This window comes from Chelon labrosus, assembly GCF_963514085.1.
Source record: "Chelon labrosus genome assembly, chromosome: 7".
Classification (NCBI taxonomy): domain Eukaryota; kingdom Metazoa; phylum Chordata; class Actinopteri; order Mugiliformes; family Mugilidae; genus Chelon; species Chelon labrosus.
Genome location: NC_140343.1, coordinates 18,444,292 through 18,465,372, shown reverse-complemented (window position 1 = coordinate 18,465,372; position 21,081 = coordinate 18,444,292). Strand labels below are relative to the sequence as shown.

The following is a 21,081-nucleotide window of genomic DNA, read 5'->3' as shown; positions in this document are numbered from 1 at the left end:
TGGCGCCAAAAATGGGCATTCAGTTGTGAAATGCCACTGTGGCATTTTATTGTCCCAACAGGTTAGCCTCCTGGGCAGCGGTGCATTCCTCACAATGTTCTTCACTTGCAACATCGAAATATCACTGTCAGCACAGGATGGTTGTAATTTATGCTATTGGTGCAAGATTGCAACTGTTGCCACAAAATAAGGGACGCTCACCAACAGATTCAGCGGGCCTGTGAAGCGGCCGTACGTGACACTGAGCTCTTTCGATTGCGAATTTTACATTCTGGTTGAAAGAGGAGGATGGTGCCGTCTCTGAGGCTACGCTGGTTTCACTTCTCAGCTCTGCAAAACCACACACTCAGACGCGTACAACAAACACGTCCCCTCGCACAACCACGTCAACACACCCCAGTGCACACGCGCACTGCTGAAGGCGGAGGTACGTCAAAAGCAAACAGTGGAATCCTGCTGCCCTATAACGTCACGCGCCCACTGCTGCCCGGCATGGCACCCAGACAGACAGAGACAGCGTGGCTCTTGTGATGAGCTCACTGAAAGTGTGTGAGTGTCTGGGTGCTCCTACGTCGACTGACAGTGACGTCTGTCCATTCCCTCCACCTCCGTGTGTTGTTCCATTTCTCTAACCCACACATTAGACAGACAGAGCACAATGGGAAGAACATGAGCAGAGGTGAAATCTAAGACATATTAAAGAGACTGGAAAAGCAATATTATAAAAAAGGAGTCATTCAGTTCCGATATAATCACTACCAGCTCAGGGGAATAAGACACAGCTGTGTTATCATTGGGGTCTTTACTGGCCTGTCAAAGACTCACACACTCTGACACACATACATGCACAATGGGTAATTACAGCCAGTTAACCCACTCATTGGTTGCTATTACGCCAAAACGACTTCCTCCGCTGCCCATTTGAATGCACATCAGTCTGGAAATACCGTTTAGAAATGTGGGCCTGACAGACGAGACGCAGTTTACCAATTAAAGTGCCTTTGTCAATCAGGTGCATTTTACTCACCACTACCTGCTTTAACGTGTTCACTGTTAAGAGCCGAGAAGTCCTGACTTAACATAAACACAGCGTTTATTTCATACACCTGCAACTTCTGACACCCAGCAGCTCACAATCCACACACAGAGGAGCAGAAAGGATGTGGTGTAAGCTGTGAAGTTTTAGAAAAAGTTATGAGAGCGTTCAGTCCAGGGTAACTAGTTCTCACTATTTGGTGCGAGACACCTGCTGTCATCGTCTCTCTTGCACTGCCCAAACAGGTCTTGTGCCAAACAAAAGTAAGCTTTTCTTTTTGCACACTGTACAAAATCTGAACTTTAAGTCTCTTCCACACAAACACTGGTGTACACACACACTTACTGATAGGTCTGCAACAGGTTACCAATGAGACTCACCAGTAATGAATAGGTTTGACAAAAACTAACTTAGATTTAGTTTAAATCTTTTTTTCTAAGTTTATGAAATATCTGCAGCTTCAGCACAATCCATAAGCAAGAGAGATGCGTGCATGCACAAAAGCCATAGCTTGATCCATTATTCATTCCTGTCAGTTGTTCCCAGCACAGAGAAAGGATCAGAACATAAAATCTAAAAATGTACATTTTTTTTTTTTACTGCGGGGAGATGAGTCACAGTTTTACATTTAAATAATTTCTTACAATGTGGCTACACACAGGATGAGTCCTGAGCGCCGTCAAAGGCAATGAGACATTTTTATTTTTTCTGATTAAATTCAAAATCAGTATTTTCAGTAGTGATTATTAAAGAGGAACTACTGTTTTTTACAACCTGGACCTTATTTCTGGCATAAAATACCATCGTTTACTCACCCATATAACTTTTGCGTCATTTGTAGTCGTTCGGGAGATAATTAGATCTGCGTATATCCATATAGTGGGAGTGACTGGGGCACCGAAACACGGCCTCTAAATAATGCATTATCTGTCACCAATATTTTGTTATGATACGCTAGTGCTATTCCCCGTTGAGTCCAGAGTTACCTCTTATCATCATCCAGGGTCTGTAGATTGACCTACAGACCCCGGATGATGTCTTCTGTCAAGCGACAACAAAATATTGGTGAATTGAACGAGTTTCGCAAGGCAGATAATGCGTTATTTAGAGGCTGCGTTTCAGTGCCCCAGTCACTCCCACTATATGGATATACGCAGATCTAAATATCTCCCGAACAACTACAAATAACGCAAAAGTTATATGGGTGAGTAAACGATCGTATTTTATGCCAGAAATAAGGTCCAGGTTGTAAAAAACAGTAATTCCCCTTTAAGTACTATTATTGTGCAGGTGGATGCTTTCCACTGTTATATATACACTACCGGTCAAAAGTTTTAGAACACCCCACTTTTTCCAGTTATTTATTGCAATTCAAGTCGTGCAAGTCCAATGAAAAGATTGAAATGGTACAAAGGTAAGTACTGAACAGCCAGAGGTTAAAAAAAAGGTTTGGTTACCCAAATCTGAAAAATAATGTACATTTCAGAATTATACAAAAAGGCCTCTTTCAGGCAACACGAAGTGGGTTAACAATTTAAAGCTGTTCTGCAGCAATGAAGGTTGAATCAGCCTTGAAAGCTGGTGCTACTAATTCCTACGTGTTCCAACTTTTCTTGGTTACTTACAACCCCCTCTGTCTGCATAAAAGCAGTGTTGGAACACACTGTGGTACCAGACACTCATGAGCATCAGGTGAACAGTATTGTACTGCAGAAAGTAGTGTGTTGCTACACAAATGGCGAGAAAAAGGCAGTTAACAATGGAAGAGAGACAGACCATCATAACACTTAAAAATGTAGGTCTTTCCTAGAGGGAAATTGCAAAGAAAGTCAAGGCGTCAGTGAGTACAGTTTCCTTCACTATCAAAAGGCACTCAGTAACTGGGGGAAACTCTGACAGGAAGAGGTCTGGAAGACCCAAAACCACAACTGAATCAGAGGACAAGTTTCTGAGAGTTAACAGCTTGCGTGATAGGCGGCTCACAGGACAACAGCTTCAAGCACAGCTAAATAGTGGTCGTAGTAAGCAAGTCTCAGTTTCAACTGTGAAGAGAAGACTTCGAGCTGCAGGTTTGACAGGATGAGTTGCAGCAAGAAAGCTGTTGCTAAGATGTCAGAATAAGACAAAGAGGCTCGCCTGGGCCATGAAACACCGCCATTGGACTACTGAAGACTGGAGGAAGGTATTATGGACTGATGAATCAAAATTTCAAATCTTCGATTCATCACTCAGGATCTTTGTACGCCGTCAAGTAGGCGAGAGGATGGTTCCACAGTGTGTGACATCAACTGTCAAACATGGAGGAGGAAGTGTGATGGTCTGGGGCTGTTTTGCTGGATCCAGGGTCGGTGACTTCTACAGAGTGAGAGGCATCCTGAACTAAAACGGCTACCACAGCATTCTGCAGCGCCATGCAATACCCTCTGGTATGAGCCTAGTTGGTCAGAGGTTCATCCTACAGAAAGATAATGACCCAAAACACAAGTCCAAGCTATGTCAGAACTACCTCAGGAAAAAAGAACAAGATGGTAAGCTTGAAAACATGGAGTGGCCAGCACAGTCTCCAGACTTAAACCCCATCGAGGTGGTTTGGGATGAACTGGACAGAAGAGTGAAAGCCAAGCAACCTACAAGTGCCACACATTTATGGGAACTTCTGCAACAGACTTGGGAAGAACTTTCTGAAGAATATTTGATTTCTATTGTAGAAAGAATGCCACTAGTGTGTCCAGCTGTTATATCTGCCGAAGGTGGCTACTTTGATGAGTCAAAAGTTTAGAATACATTTTGGTCTATAAATTGATTCCATGATTTCTTTTCCAACTCAAATTGCTTATTTGTTCTATGCTTTCATTTCAGAGTGCAATGAGATACTCAACTGAATAATTTTCAGTAAAAAACTGGAAAAAGTGTGGTGTTCTAAAACTTTTGACCGGTAGTGTATGTGTGTGTGTGTGTGTGTGTGTGTGTGTGTGTATATATATATATGCTACTGTGCTTGGTACCGTAAGTTCAGTGGTTCAATCCATGCAATCCTGCCCACTGCTCCAGGTGTGCTCACTTGGATGAGTTGAATTCCTTGTATGTTTGTACATATACTGTATACACAGCAGATAAAGCTGATTCGAGTTGACAGTGGTGGGAAAGTAGTTAGAGATGCCAATTTGGGACTGTAAGGTCACTGGTTCAAATCCCTGCTACCTTGATAGTTTGCATGTGTATGAATGGACTGGTTAAATGCAGGAAATAATTTCCCATGAGGGAAATATATGAATATGATGTGGTGGCACTTCATTAAATTAACTTTTTATTCTCAAATACACCTTCTCCCTCTGGGCTATATAAAGGGTCAGGTCACCAGAATCATGAAAAGATTGGTGTTTCTGATCTCCCTCTAACAGATAGTTAAAAGTTGGCAACCTGTTTTTATTGACACCCTTTTACTTGTTAAGAATGAACTGACATTTTAGTAAATATGCTAATTCACATTCTGCCATGGGAGTAGATGAGAAGCTGGAAGTCACTACTACTGTGCTACTATTTTTAAATACAACAAAAGCTTAAGCAGCGTGGAATGATCATGTCTGCACAATTACCTTTGCATGCTGAAACCAGCTGGGGTTGGGCAGAACCACTGAGGCGTCACATACCCAAGATTTACAATCCACGGTTGTTGGCCTGGATTTAAGAAGAGAGAAAAACCAGAGAGAATCAGGGGCCTCTGAACATTCATTATTAAAACAGAGGGCTAAAATGCATGATGACACCTGCGAGAAAGACGAATGCAATGGGAGACGAGGCAGCACAAGGAGAAGAAGCAAGATAGTGGATCAGCCTGGTTGCATGTTGACCTCAGGTAACCTGGGAACATCAGGGCCGCAGGCTGGTTCGCCCCGTGACTGTCTACTATCAACCACAGAAGTCTATTGGGCTTGTGAAGACAGAGCTTTTATTATTTTATATCTAATATGACTAATGTCTGTCTATTAATAGTAGGCTTTTAGTATTGGTATTAATATCAGTAGGTCTATTTTTGTTATATACTGTTTTTTAGCTGTATTTGGTTGTAGTAGTATTGCTGTGTGCTTTGTGTTAGTATCACAACAAGTTTTCTTATTCATCACAACTTGATAAGAGATGCCAATCAAACATGATTAATAGTATGATTCAAAGTGGAAAACACATACTCTGCCACTCTCTTGTGATTGTTATGAATGTTTGTACTGTGTCAATGTGACTTTATGTAAAATATCATGGAACTGGCTTGAGACCGTGTGAGACGTCCATGAGTTTCTGCAGAGTTTCTGCAGCTGCTTGTAATCTCCTCGACACAAGAAAGTGATCAAAGAGCTTAAGGACACTTTTATTCAGGTCATGACAAGTGTAAAATCTGAACTTTCAGGGTGGCCTCCTGTCTCATCACCACTTTACCCTTCAGCAGCAAACAGACAAACGGCATGGTCTTGGAAAGTGTCCTGAGAATCCCACAAAACCCTCTGAGAACTAAGGAAGTGCACATCCCAGCAAGGTTATTCATCAGGCCAACATACCTAATTCAGGCACACAAATATATCGGGGCCTTCTGGCCAGACCACCTGACCTTCGACGCCATGGTAATGGTCTGACTGACAGAGCCAAAACACACAGCCTGAGCAGTCCCATGGGCCGGTCTGTGTTTTCTCAAACATGCACACACATATGTGCACGGGGTTAAACAAACACGCACACATGCATGTGCACGCACAGTCCCAGCATGCGATAAGAGATGTAGCCCTTAACCTTCTGAGATAGAGGGAGGACTTAAAGTGCAGACAGGAATCTAGCTGCTCACTCAATCACCCCTGAGTGTTTGCATTTCAAACACGGACAGTATGTGTGCTAGTGTGCATGCACTGGAGTTAGTTTCGGCTGAGACTTATTTTTTCAGTTTCTCTCTGACAAACCAGTCTGACTGCACGCATATCCAAACACACACACACGCACATCCACACTCACGCACACTCACACTCACACACATACACACATTTAACTGTGCTAAAGTAGAGAGGCGATTTAGCAAGGATTTCTCACGGCCAGAGTGCCCCGCGTTACACTGAGCAAATACAGATTAATGATTGGTTGAGAGGGTGGAAGTGCATTCCACAGAGTCAACCACCGATTGTGGCCACCTCCAATTCAGATGGTGTAGACACACACAAACACACACACACGTGCTACTCAGTGCAAAGAAAACTATTTCTATCACTATATTTTCTGAGAACTTGGTAAGCAGTTATTAGTTAGAAATCAAACTCTCTCACTCCTCTATGAAGGACAAGTTTGAACACATTTCTCACTCAGAAACACACAGCCTGTTGAGCCCTTCAGATTTAGATTTAGATTTAGGTGTGCATAAATACACACAAGACACAGAGGACACATCTCGAAGCTCAAACAAAACAGTCATAGCGAAGCAGACATCATAAACCAGCATTGATCTCATAAATTCTGCTGCCAGGGCAGTTACAGGATGCTAAAAAGCTCTATTTACAGTCTGTGCTGCTTGTGTATGCACTGATAAATGGAGTTAAATCAGGAACAAAGTTATTATGAGACCATAAACAGTGCTGCACATTCAGGCAAAATATATTTAGGCTGCCACATACTCGTCTTGTCACATCAGGGTATAAACCCTTAAGATGAATTGTACGAGCTGGATGCCTCACAGATCTCCACCACCCCTGGCTTCCATCAACACGCTGCAGCGCTCCTTTTTACAACAGCTACACTGCTCCTGCATGCATATGATAGCACCTACTTGTCAAACTGATCTGATTTTGTGTCTGTGCACGGTATGTGTGTGCAAGCTTGCACGTAAATCCTCGGGCAGCCACGCTCTCAGGCACCACCTGTGTCTCACTTGTCAGGAGTTTCAGATTTCATGCTCAGAGAATTGATTGCCTTTCAGCCGCTAAGCATAACTCTGCTAAGTAATGCAATGACCCACTGATCAGATGTAGAAAGAAGGAACAGGAAGGAAAACTTGAAATGAAATCGAAGCAGCGTATGAATCAGGGGAAGTTCTTATCTGTCACCCCAATCTTATAGCTCTGAAACTCTCTGCATTCTGCTGTCTTTTACTGCACTATGACAAAACTGCACAAAGCAACAACATGTAATAGCCCTTACCACCATTCTACTTCCATGAGGTTATAAATTGTTGCTGATGAGTTACAACGTAGAAATATAAATGGTGTAAAATGTTTACATGACCAACATCCGGTTCATCTAATTTTATGTGGTGTGTAAGTGTATATATAGTACAGTTCCAGCGACAAAGCAGTTACTATTCTAGATCTGCATTGGTGCCCAGTTATAGTGTGTGTTCCTGCTGCTAGGCAGAACTACTTGTCCCAGCTACTGTTTTCAAGTTCATTTCTCCCAGAGACAAAGAGTCCATTTATCTACAGGGAGGCAAGAGAGAGAGAGAGAGAGGAGAGAGAGAGAGAGGGAGAGAGAGAGAGAGAGGGAGAGAGAGGGAGAGAGAGGACAGGCTGAATGTTAGATTGAGACAGAGGACGACTGACAGAAGAACTTTCCAAAACAGCAGATCCTGGAATGTTGGTGGAAGGTGCCACATAGCTCCAAATATTTGTTGCTCGGTCGGCACGGCAACAGGACAGCCAGCATGTTTATTAGTGAAACCCTACAATGATACCAGAGGGGAAACACCCGGAGCAAAGGAACAAGGGCTGTGATACGGGACGAAATGTTATCGCTTCAAATCAAATAAATAAGGGCAACAGTTGTGAGTTTCATTGTTGACTTACATTGTGAAACAGAGGTAGCTACACGTGCTAACGTGCGTGCACACGGGCGCACACACACACACACACCTCAAAGCAGCGGCACAAGTAACACTGGGAAATAGAACAAACTCCTGTCACTTAACTATGTGGTGCTGTTTCCTCCCATCTGCCTCACCCAGCCTAGCTCCAAACAAACATGCACATGCATACACACACACCACACACGTGCACACACATGCACGTAGAGAGAGAGAGAGAGAGAGAGAGAGAGAGAGAGAGAGAGAGAGAGGTTTGATCAATCATCATCAGTCTTACTGCATTGTTTCTCCTATAAGTTTCTGTGGCTTCTGTTTCTTGGTGTGTGGCTCACTCACACACAAGGAGTATTCTACCAGGAATCTCTATTGAGATGCCAAGTATCATCACACAGTATTATCATGACTGTATCAAACTAAAAATACACTGCAAGGGGTATTTAAATTAGTAAATCCAACAGCTAACATAGAGTCCCTGAGGCCAGCATCTTTCAGTTCTGCAAAAAACACTAACTTGGCAAAACAGAAAACAAAAGCAGAACTCATTTTCATTTTCTTTTTTCATTTTCAGGCAGTCATTCCTTTAGTTGGGATGACAGTCACTCTTAACAGTGACATTTGATGCACAAAGTCCCTTTCAAAAGCCACAAGAATTGTCTACTGCCTGACGACACATCGAGCTACACTGGCTGCTTGCTAGCTTTTAAACTGTGGTCTGTGTTTCTTCTTTGGCGATTCAAAGGTTGTTTTTTTTTCCCAATCACCTGCGTTTTTTGACAGGGCTTTCACTTTTCCAAACAGTTTCCGTGAACAGTTTCCCATACAGCTCTGTCTAACAAAATATTGTCAGGTTACAGATAAAGTGCTTACCTTTGATTTTACCAAGAGTTTTGTTGCTGTGGTCACAGGCCGCAGGCTCCCATAAAACCAAAGTACTTAAAGTGAGCCTGGGTAGGTTTAAGAGAAAAAATAACACACTCTTTCACTTAAAATATAATTCATGAGTAATAACACACATTTTTTTCCGTTTAATGCACTCAGGGGTTTTGCCAGTACAGCCTCACTTTGGTCGGACAAGCAGCTTATTGATGGTAACATAAGCAAACTTTAGGCGTAAGGTGTTAGGTGTGAGTTACATTAAGGAATTAAGCTGCCTGCGTACTGCTACACAATGATCTATCATTTACTCTAACTGTCACATGGGTGTATTGATGTTTACCAAAAGTTACATGAGCTTGCCTTCAAAGAAACTTAGGCCTTTGAACGCACGCTCATATGCCAATCAGATTTTCTATGGAGCTACAGTTACAGTTCAGTATAAAATGGTATAAAATCCTTCGTTCAACAGCCAGACAACCATCAACGCCTGAGCCCCCTCCCCCACCACCATAACACCACTCAGTATTGATCTGTGATCAGGTTTCATAGCTGCTTCGGAGGAGAGTCGAGAGGATGATCTCCGTGTGCTTGAGCGTGTTCATGTGTTGGCTCGCATGCATGCGTGGAAGATAGAGAGAGGGAGAGAAGAAGACAGAAGAGAGAGGAGTCTGTTTTTATTGTTGCACGTCTCTCCTTTCATACGACTGCATTCTGCCAGATCATCTTCACTTATATGGATCATGTGTCCAGCCAAGCCTTGATATAATTTAAGCTAAATCTTCACCACACCCTGAATCACGCTGTGTTTATCTCAGCTGTTCTGACCAGCCTGTATCTAGGTTCTCTCCTCTTCAGTAATTGCAGAAGAACACATTTCCAATCTTCCTTCTTTCAGCCTCTCTCCTTCTCTTTCTCTCACTCGCGGACTGAAACTGCAGCTCGACTTAAAACAATCGCTCAGTCCTGTCACTCTCCTTCTCCCTCCCTCCCTCCCTCCCTCCCTCCTTCTCTTTACTTTTTTATTGCCTCTGAAAAGCCAGGCTAGAATAACCAACAAGTCCAAACACACGCTGACAACCTCCCAGTCACACTTGTGCACACAAACAACAAAAACACACAAATGCTGCTTGAGACATACTAAAACAGAAACACACACACACACGTTGTGCGGTTGGTAAGATTTCCTAGCTTGCAGCGGTAAATGGAGTGGAACAGGTTAGCAGTGCTGCCTTATAGTGTCCCACCTGTACAAACACGGTGCCTGATCGTGGCTGAACAGACACACGCGCACGGACACACATGTGGACACGGACACACACAAATAGTCCTCCATCTGGACTGGGGCTCTGGTGGGTTTTAATAGCTATCGATCATTCTCCCTGGTGACACACTCACACACTCACCTCCCTGTTACGGGCAGAACAGAGCCAGCTGAGGACTCACGCAGGTCCCAGAGCATATAAGCGCAAACACACACACACACACACACACACACACACACACACACACACATACACTGAACATTTGCACACAACCTACTATGCAGTGTCAACAAGGCCTTTTACGTTAACCTTCCATATGTGTGTGTGTGTGTGTGTGTGTGTGTGTGTGTGTGTGTTTGAGACAGAGAGAGAGAGAGAGTCCTGCTGTGACTCACTCTGCCTGTCTTTTTAGATGAGGTTATTTAATTTACATAATGAGGCCCAGACTCACTCTCATAGATTAAATTACTCTGAGACAACAAATAAAAAACGAATGAGGACAAGCACCCCCACCAACATACAAATCACAGTCTGTGTAGCCCTTTAACTGAGGCTGTTTCTCTCGCTTTAGCCGTGATAAAGGAGCATCTGTAGCTTAAAAAAGGAAAAAGTAAAGTCAGAGAACCTGCGGCGTGCCCACCCTCACCCAATGATGTCACCGTACGCTAGCGGGTGAGTTACGGTGCGCTGAAAGGGTCAAAACGAGGCAGAGCGAATCGATATTCTATATGATTCTGACCAATAAATCTAAGACGTGATTAGTCTAGGTAGTTAGTGACGATTAATTGGCAAACCTAATAAAGTCCTTTGCTGCTGAGGGTGCCAGAGAGGCTGCTGGGAATCATGGTTGATTTTATGAGCAAATTAATTAAAACAGTGCCTGAAAAAAAAAAAAAAAAAAAACCCTGTCAGAGTCAAGCATCAAACACTCATTCTACACTTGGTGAAGGGCGGAACAAAGAGACATCACTCAGGGAGATTCAGTGTGAGTGTGTCCGAGTGTGTGTAATAAGCAAACACAACGATTCCTTCCTTTACACCGTGCCGTAAATCCAGAAGGGAAAGAGGGACATTTGTCATTTAGCTGCAGCTTTTCCTTTTTCATTATAAAAGTGGCTGCCGCGGTGTCTTATTAATGTGTAAGTGGGTGTGTGTGAAGATGGCTCTGCATGTGTGCGGGTGTACCGCACATAATTCAGACAAGATGGTGCAAAGGTAATAGAGGAGAGTGAAAGATGTGGTCAAGGATAAAGAACACGACAAAAGATGAAAAGACGTGAGGCATAACAGAAAAAAATAAAAGATAAAATAACCTGTAGAATTTGAAATGGTTATTGGACTGTGCAGGATGTTCCTCTTTAAATCCTGGAGGCTATTCAACAACAGGATAATGATCCTGTCAAATCTCTGTTCATCCCAAGTCCCCGGCTCTATTCCAGTAATTTCTAACCTTGTGTCAATTTAAACCCTAAAACCTTCTTTTAAGAAGTTGTGCATATCTATTTCTCTAAATGTGTTTATTTAATTCAAATATATAATCTACAAATAATAGATGTAATAGTATTTTTTATTATTTTTATTATGTTTCGTTAATTTGAAGTCTTGAAAAAGCTGTTTTAACCATTTATTCACTGTCTACTTTGGACTAGATACCTTTTTTTTTTCTTTTTTTTTTTTTTTACCATGTATTCATTAATTTTATCTAACTGTCTCTACCACTCATCCATTACACTGAGAGAGTTATTTTAACCATTTGCAGTAGCCATTATTCTTAGCTAATTTAATAAGTATTCATTAATGTTAGCTAACTCTACCATTACTTTTGGTAGTGGGAGACATCTCCCTTCAAGGCCATCTACCTGAGAGGTTTTCTGGCAGAAAGCAAACTTTGTAGCAGGAAGGTATTGGAAAGTTGAGGCAGATGAGGCAGAATACTGTACAGTGTAACAAAGGGAGGAGGTTGGGGTGGATAAATGGGTCACATGAGGGATGTTCACTTTGGGGTGTGAAATCAAAAGTCACTCTTGACTTATGATTTATAAACCGTGTTGACTCATTGCTTATAGTGTTTTTTTAAGCATTTGTAATAGTATTTTTGTTCTATTCAGTTCCTTTTGGTTAAGTTTAGCAACATAGCTACTTGGTTTGGTTAGGGAAAAGATCATAGTTTGGGTTAAAATACGCCCTTGCAAATTTTTCAGCTGTGATCTCAATGGCAAACTTCCATCCATCCGTTATCTATTTCCGCTTATCCTTATAGGGTCTTAGGGGGTTTGGAGCTCATCCCAGCTATCATTGGGCGCGAGGAGAGTTACAACCTGGACAGGCTGCCAGTTTTTTCAGTCATTTATCATTTAGTTTTACAAAGGTATTTCAGACATCGATGTGTTCCTTGCATCTGTTGATTTCAAATGTATTCCTCAATTACTTGTATCTCACTTTTCAAAATTGCTTGTTAACTGTTTTCAAGCACTTTTCAAAATGTGTTCAGGGGTTATAGCTGCCTCAATATTTAATACATTCTTTAAATCAAAAGGCAATTTCAATTCTAGTGGATTAGCTGACACTCACAGCGACAAACACATAGACACTTTCACAACAAAGGCAGACCCAGACATCTGCACATGTACATAGTTCAGTCTGCGAGCTTGCTTACAGTCTGAAGCACACACATACACACAGCTGGGTGTTTTTTTCCTTCACATAACAGCTGAAACAACAATTGTTCTCACAGGCTAAGGCCATTGTGAATGTGAAGTGTCTTGAAAGCCTCAAGTGTGTCTCCTTGTCTCTCACTCACCCTGCAAACCTCGAGGGATGAAAGTTTGACGTAAGGAGATTTTTTTTTTCTTCTTTTTTATATGTCAGTGGTTTTACACTTTGGCTTTGTACTGTTCAGGGATTTGGCAAGTGTACTATTTAAATTACTGACACCAACACAAACAGAGAGAGCAGATTTTACCAAAAAGAACGGCTGAAACAATACAATCAGGCCCCAGCCTGTTTCCATCACAGGGGAAATCCTGCTGCCTGCATGACCGCTGATAGGAGTAAGATGAGAGGGACAGCAAGAGAGAGGAGGAGAAAGAAGATAAGAGAAAGGCAAAAGTGTGTGTGGGAGGGATATTAGAGGAGGACATTTGGGATCCAGTCCAGAGGTAACATCAGAATGGAGGGAGTGAAAGAGGTGAAAGAAAAGGGAAAGAGGAAGTGAAAATGAGAAGAAAAGGTTAGTCATTGGGAGAAAAGGCCGTGACTAGACTACTATCACACATCAGGATGCAGCTGAGCAGGAAAACGCTCAAAAATACGTGTTTATGTGACTGCACTGATTCTCTATCTTGAAAATAAGCTAGAGATGCAGCAACAGGAAACTGTGTCAGTCTCTTTGTGTTGTGTAGAAATGAAAACAAGATGACTGCTCATGTGAAATCAAGATTGTGACGCTTGTTAAAATTCCCATGTAAGTGTGGCATACTACTATTCAACGTTTATATAATGTTTACATCTGGTGAAAGTAGTGCTAATCGAACTACATCACACTTTGCTGGATAGTTTAAAGAGCAAATGTTAAATGTTAATTATTATTTTTTAAACTATTATATATTTTTTTATATTATGGTTCAACTGTAGTAAATATAATGGAGTACAAAGTAATATATTCCCTATGGATAAAATGGAAATACTCAAATTTCAACTTTAGTACAGGACTTGAGTCGGTACTTAAGTAAGTTTCATATTTCGCCACTGCTTACCACAATGCTCTTTGCTTGTCAGGGACATCAGACCACAAATAATTCAATCTCAACCCTGAGTCACTGATTAGTTCTAGTAATCAGACCTATTCACAAACTACTGGCAGTGAATCAGAAAAATTCAGCTGAATATCATCTGCCAATTCAGAGCTGAGTGAATCATTTTTTTGCGACAATGTGACCACAAAAAAAAAGTTAGTCATCACCAGTATTTGTTGTCACTTTTCAAACCTCATAGTTTTTTTTTATTATTGTGGGTACCTCGGATTCTCCTGCCACATTTGAGGACCATACTGAGTTAGTACTGTATGACCACAGATGACCAGAGGTCCAGGCCCTGAACCAGGCAGCAGCGGGATATCCTACACTCATGGTGAGAACTCAGTTAAACAGCAGGGTTCTTCCATGCTAATTTTCCCATACATTCCAAAACAGAAAATGACTTTGGCAAACGACCATGCTGTGGCTATCCCTTTATAACTTTACGCATGGCGACCAGGGAAGAAAAGCAGACCCAGTGCTCCAGTCATATTGAAACATTTAGAGGTTCTGTATTAAACACTATTTGAAAGTATATAAAACATAATTTACCAAGGTCTGACTTTGCCATGCGATTTGAGCTTTAATTTAAATGGGATAATAGCATTAAATGACATCATATGTTTTGCGTTAACTACATTCGTCTATTTGGGACAGTGGGTGAAGCCATACAAGTGGATCCCTGCTGTCAGGTGGTGAGCACCAGACCACCAAAGATTCTTCCATGTGCTTTAATTTAGTCGAAAATAAGCCACAAATAGACGAATATGCCAAAGACGATAAATATTTCCGACGATGCTGGCGGAACATTCTGTATAAACAAGCAACTAAACAACTCGTGCTTCTGCTACCTCTTTTTTCTACCCCAAAGTGACTTTTATAAAACTCTGACAAAACAACTGAAAGAATTAGAAAAACTACATGCGATACAAGGCTCGCCGTAACCTTTGCCTAATGTGTGCCGTGACCACAAATCAAAGCAGTATTCTCTCATGTGTTTAAATCATAAAAGAAACTGCATAAGATCAGTTAAGTCAACCAGTTAGATCAGATTATATCTGACTTTATTGATTGCTACAGTTCAACACATACAACAGTACATAAAGGCAACATTAGCAGCCATAAAAAGTCAGACTGTAGCTGTGTTTTATGATCTGGTTCATCCTCCTTAGGTGCCTCTCTGAGCCAGACAGCGCCAGGGGACTGATTTACTTGTCACACAAGGGGGACATATTTAGACTGGATGTGTTGGGGAGAGTGGACGGTAAAGCTGGCAGGGCAGAAGATGACCCAGACAGTGGGAGCGTGGGGGACTAGAGGGGAACACGTAAGACACACTAGTTCACCTCCTGCCATTAAACCAGCAGTGATTTCTGACCAAGGGCCAGGGGACAATGGACTGCAGTACACTAATTACAAATTCTGACATGGATAATAGGAAATGTACTTGCTCTTTAGGAGGATGAACAGAGATTTGTAGAACTATCATTAACAATTTGTAGATGTAGCAGAAGTAAAAGGTCTTAAATATGGCTTTACAGATGTAATGAAATCTGAAAAACATGTCTCTTAATGACTAATAGGTGGGAGTAGTTGGTGAACATGACTGAGTAACTGCACTACATTTCAGATAATTAACTGAGCTTGAATGCATTTCTAGCTAAATATGTCTGTGTTTATATTAACCTGCCCAGGTGTCAAATTTGAACTCCCTCAGCATGTACTCAGTACAGTCACAGCTAAATACAGGGAGTGTGTGTGTGTGTGTGTGTGTTTGTATAAAACAAAATTATATAGGCCCACCAACCAGAGACCACCATGATATCCTCAGACCGCAAAGTTAAATGCCATGAAGATTTTCCATCGGTACTGCACTTATGCACAGAAAAATATACTGTGTGATTTGTTTTCACATAAAGGTTTTCATTAGTTTCACTTCTAAGTTTGTGCTCAGATTTCTCCAGTTTAAGGCAAATTAGAGGTGAGATTTAAATGCTGAATAGAATAGAATAGAATATCATTTTGGTTTGATGTGCCTGTTATAAAACATTATTTTGAAATTAGAGAAACTTCTAAATGCTTAGGATGAATGATAGAATAAATAAACAGAATAGAATAAAATATACAATTTTCATTCTGTGGGCCTATTAGAGAGAATTATTTTGTACTTCACTGGGTTTCTTCAGGTTAAGTGAAAGACTTCTATGAGACAAAAAAGTCTACACAAATAAAAAAAAAAAAGTGTAGTAAATAAAAAATGTTAACAGAATATAGTTGTATATCGCGGTTGCTCCACAACAAAATAACAATCAGAAGAGACATGCTTCACTGGAGCTGTAGTCCTGAACACACTGGCTGTCCCGCCACTGACAGTAAAGCGGGTAACCAGATATTCAAAAACAATACGTCATCCCACAATGCACCGCGCTTACGCTCATGTCTCTCCGCTCCGCTCAGCATTACCTCATCCCACAATGCACCGCGAGACTAAGAATCTTCTGGCTGGTCGTCTCTAGGCAACGCGCCTTATCGACGGAGGGAGCCCCGCCTCGAGACACGCCCTCCAGCCAATGGGAGAGCCCCGTCATGACATCATGGTTATTTTTAGAGAGGCAGCGGCAGCAGATAAGGTTTGACTCCACGCTGCTCAGCTCAGAGTATATACACACAGAGGCAGGGCGAACATCGAAGACACTGCTGCCGTCTGACTAGGACAAGTTAGAGCCACACGGCGCTGTTCATTCACGGACTCAATACAAGTCCGGATACTTCACAAAAGCTTTGTGAACTGTTACAGCTCACCACTGAACAATCGACCATCGCTGGGTGAACGAAGTAAGTCCTGATTCCTGAGATTCCTGTGTCAAGAGGGTGCGCACTCAAAGTTTGGAAGTTTTTACGCACAGAGAGGACGTTTGGAAACCAGTGTTTTCCTCAGTAACCAGGAAGACGAGAAGGGGGGACGAAGAGTTTTTTTTAGAAGACTTTGTAGCTACACTTGTTTTTGGTTCTCTTCTATGTATACCAAGATGGAAACTACTTTCTATGACGACTCACTCAACGCTTTCTCCCAGCACGACAACCCCGGCTACGGATACAGCAACCACAAAACGCTGAAACACAACATGACACTGAACCTCACCGACCCGACGGGCTCTCTGAAACCTCACCTCCGCGCCAAAGCCAGCGACATCCTCACCTCCCCCGATGTCGGTCTGCTGAAGCTGGCCTCCCCGGAGCTGGAGCGGCTCATCATCCAGTCCAGCAACGGACTCATCACCACCACACCGACCCCGACCCAGTTCATCTGCCCCAAGAACGTCACCGACGAGCAGGAGGGCTTCGCGGAGGGGTTCGTCCGAGCGCTGGCCGAGCTGCACCACCAGCACATGCCTGCCCCGGCCAGTGTGAGTGTCACCTCCGCGCCACAGACCAGCGTCAACACGGCCCTGCCGCCGGTGTCATCTGTTGCCGGTGCCACCGTTTACAACAACAACGCCACCATGCGCTCCGACTCGCCAGTTTATGAGGACTTGAACACTTTCAACCCGGCTATCAGCACCGTCTCTGCACCCAATTACACCACCTCAGCTCCAACTATGTCCTTCTCCGCTGCCCCGCCTCAGCTCCCCATCTACGGCCAGCCCTCCGGCCAGCTTTCCCGGATCGCGACGCTCAAAGAAGAGCCCCAAACCGTGCCTGAGATGCCGGGGGAGACGCCTCCTCTCTCCCCAATTGACATGGAGAGTCAGGAGCGCATCAAGGCAGAGAGAAAGCGGATGAGGAACCGCATCGCTGCCTCCAAATGCCGGAAGAGGAAGCTGGAGCGGATCTCAAGGCTGGAGGACAAGGTGAAGAACCTCAAGTCCCAAAACTCCGAGCTGGCGTCCACGGCCAACATGCTGCGAGAGCAGGTGGCCCAGCTAAAGCAGAAGGTGATGAACCACGTTAACAGCGGGTGCCAGCTCATGTTAACGCAGCAACTCCAGACCTTCTGAGGTGTGTGTCAGCGGCGGCGGAGAGAGAACAGACTGTGGTTGAAAGAATCGGACGCTTCCTGTGATCGTGAACGGCTGTGTCTCCTGAATTCGTGGCGGGATTCGGGATGATTTGGCGCGACACTGGCAGGACCGGGGGCCGCACTGAAGTTCCTTAGTGCCACGCGCTTCCCGGTGGCGCGTCCAAGAGATGGGCTCGGGACAGTGACAATAGCCGTGAACCGGAGGGGACATGGCAACAAGCAGGATACCTTTCTGTTTCTGTTTCGTGCTGTTTTTTTTGTTTCTTACAGAACTGGACAGGACTGAAGTTTTCTTGATTTACACCCAGCTCTGCATGGACCTTATCATGACCATCAAAGAAGTTCAGTATTAGAGGTTTTAAGAACCTGCAATAGAGACTTTTCTTGCTGTAGCCATGAAGGCCTCATATTTGGGCGTGTTGGTCAACTCTAAACGGCTGAAAAGTTGTAACAAATGCTGCCTGACTTCTGAGTTACATTACAAAGAACATTTTTTTTCTTAATTATAAGAAGTTAAGTTAGAAAAGCTTCAAGATCTACTTGTTTTTTTCTAAAGTTGTTTAATGGGGTTTCACTCATTGTTATGTGTATATAAGATCAACTTGGAGTACTTATGTTTACCATTTGTAATAAGAATACTGTATAATTTTTTATTATGTTGTTGTTTTCTGAGCACTTCAGAAACTAATCAATATTTAAGAAAATAAACCAGATAAAATGAAGCAATGTTGCCTCTGTGTTCTTGTGACAGAAAAAAAAAAAAAAGTGGGTGTGCCACGTTAGGAACTCAAACAATAAAACATGTTGCAACATGTTGCAAGAGCTGCTAGTTCTGAGTACCTGGAGGTAAATTCCATTAGTGCTTTTATTGATCCAGGGTAAGTGATTGTGTTTCAGCTGACAGACCAGGCTCGCTTACTATTGATGGAGGCCAATTCTGCAAATTGGGGTTTCAGATAAGTCTCAGAACACACATGTCTAACAGAAGAGTATAACTATTACACAAAACCTCTTATTGCACAGAGTAGAAGCCTGTGGCACTATGTGACTGTAACTCTGAGTTACAACAGTTTAAAGTGAGAAATAAATCTCAGCTGAAGACACATAGTATAAGGTGTGACTGATTTGGTACATAATATCAGGACAATCACAGGATGTCTTCAGTGCCATTGCACCATTCAGTTAGTCAACATCACTTCCTGTCTTTTTGTAAATAAGAAAGCCCCAGCATGTCAAAACACATTCAAAGAGAGTATCCAGTCCTGTGCAGATAAACAGATACGTGGCACAATATCAGTGCAATAAAATTTAAAAGTACCTTACTGTGATTCTGTGGAAGTGTTTTTCCATAATTATGTTCTCTGGTCATCGTAAAAAGGGAACAAACAATAATACAACCCTAACAAATTGCTCCATCACCAAGAATCAAAATACACGATAGGAAACCATTTCAAAAGTATTGACAGGCCTACTACTGCTACTATAGCAACCATTTTATGATGCTTATAAAATGTTTTTTTACAACATAGTCAAATATTTTAGCTTGTGACCAATTTGAGATAAAATTAGGCCCATTTATATTTATCATACACACTGATCAGCCACAACATTAAAACCACTGACAGGTGAAGTAAATAATATTGACCATCTTCTGACAATACAAAACTGACACAGACACACATACAAAAACGGTTTATGAACAACTCAACAAACATGAAAACAACACAAGGTTTCATGTGTTCACTAGAATTTGGAGGCCTGATCAAGTATCTGTGGGATGATCCACAGAGGTCCCTCCCCTCAACCTATAGGACCCAAAGGCCCCCACTAACAACATTGTGTTGCTAGACACCACAGGACACCCTCAGAAGACCCATGTCCATTCTCTGATGGGTCAGATGTTTTGGAGGCACAAGGGGAACTGACACAATATTAGGCAGGTGATCATAATGTTATGTCTGATCGGTGTACATATAGACTTGCTAATTTTGGAACTACTTGAAATGAGAAAAACTCTACAAAACTATCAAACCAGACAGCAGGTGCATGTGCCCAGGCAGGTCAGTTGAGGCACACAGGTTATGAAAAAGTTGTTGCCATCAGACTTCACAAATCACGTGTGCTGTTTCAAATGAGCCACTAGAGGGCGACACAGACCGAGCTAGAGTTACCTAAAAGATGACATGTAATATTTCTTCTTCAAAGTGTTTATGGCTTATCAGTTGTTGCTCTGTGCTTAAATTAATACAGAGATGTTATTTTAACAATTAGCCTGAACAATTGTTTAACTGCGGAAGCATACGCAACACATTTTTTTTTTTTAATGACAACATTATTAAGGCATAAATGCAGTTAATGCCACAGTTTCTATTTTAAATGACCACTATCTTACTAGATACATTCAAGTTAATGGTCTTTGTGAGGCATAATCGTCTGTTGTGTCCAAAGAGAGATGTTTAATTGCTATGGGAGAACTGATTCCTCCATTAATCCGCTCTGATTTCTCAAATTTGGAGCAAAGTGACATCATCCCGGAAGGAGGCGTCCTTCGCTGCCATATAAGGAGAGGGAACGCTCGGAAGGTCGACGTCACCGCGGAGGAGGCGTGTGTTACTGGAAGTGAGTCGACTGTGTGTAATCTCTGCATAATACCGTGAGCCGTGAGAAGTTATCCAAAGTGGTACTTTGAAAGGCAAATCAATGTAAAGACTGCGGCGGCAATAAAACACTGTTGCTATGCGAAGTAGCGTGCAGTCAGAAATTTTACATGTAAATCAACCATCAAGCACTGCAGTTGAAGTCGTATGCTCTTCATGTTTATGCTACTTTTTATTCAGTTTACATCGTAAACATTACATTACAATACTGTTTATTTTACTCTACTAGAGACGTTTTTGACAGCTATTCCTAAAGTGATACATTGTAGGCTATTATACACAGGCCTCTAACTACTGTATCTGTTAAACTACAATGTATTTATAATTTTTTTTTAATAAATCAGTTTTCTTTATGATAGTCTAACTCTGACAGCAGCCATTCTGCTGCATAAGGAGCAGTAGAGTAAATTTAGAGTGTGTACTGAGCATTTTCTGTACATGTACATTACAGTACAGAAAATCATTGGTAAACTTCTTCCATCACTGACTGAAAAACCAGATTTTGACATTTATGGCTACGAGTTATTCAAATGGGGACCACAATAATGTGATCCAGATAGTGCAGTAGTTTTGTACCCACCCTCTCTCTCTCTCAATGAAACATTTAAA

General features: G+C 42.3%; 1 protein-coding gene across 1 annotated transcript; it reads left to right on the top strand.

Annotated features, from left to right (window-relative positions):
• The first annotated feature begins 16,401 nt into the window (after positions 1-16,401).
• Positions 16,402-18,531, top strand: jun (Jun proto-oncogene, AP-1 transcription factor subunit). Its single transcript, XM_084549067.1, has one exon. The coding sequence runs from the start codon at positions 16,812-16,814 to the stop codon at positions 17,790-17,792; it is 981 nt and encodes a 326-aa protein (XP_084405193.1). The 5' UTR covers positions 16,402-16,811; the 3' UTR covers positions 17,793-18,531.
• The last annotated feature ends 2,550 nt before the right edge of the window (positions 18,532-21,081 follow it).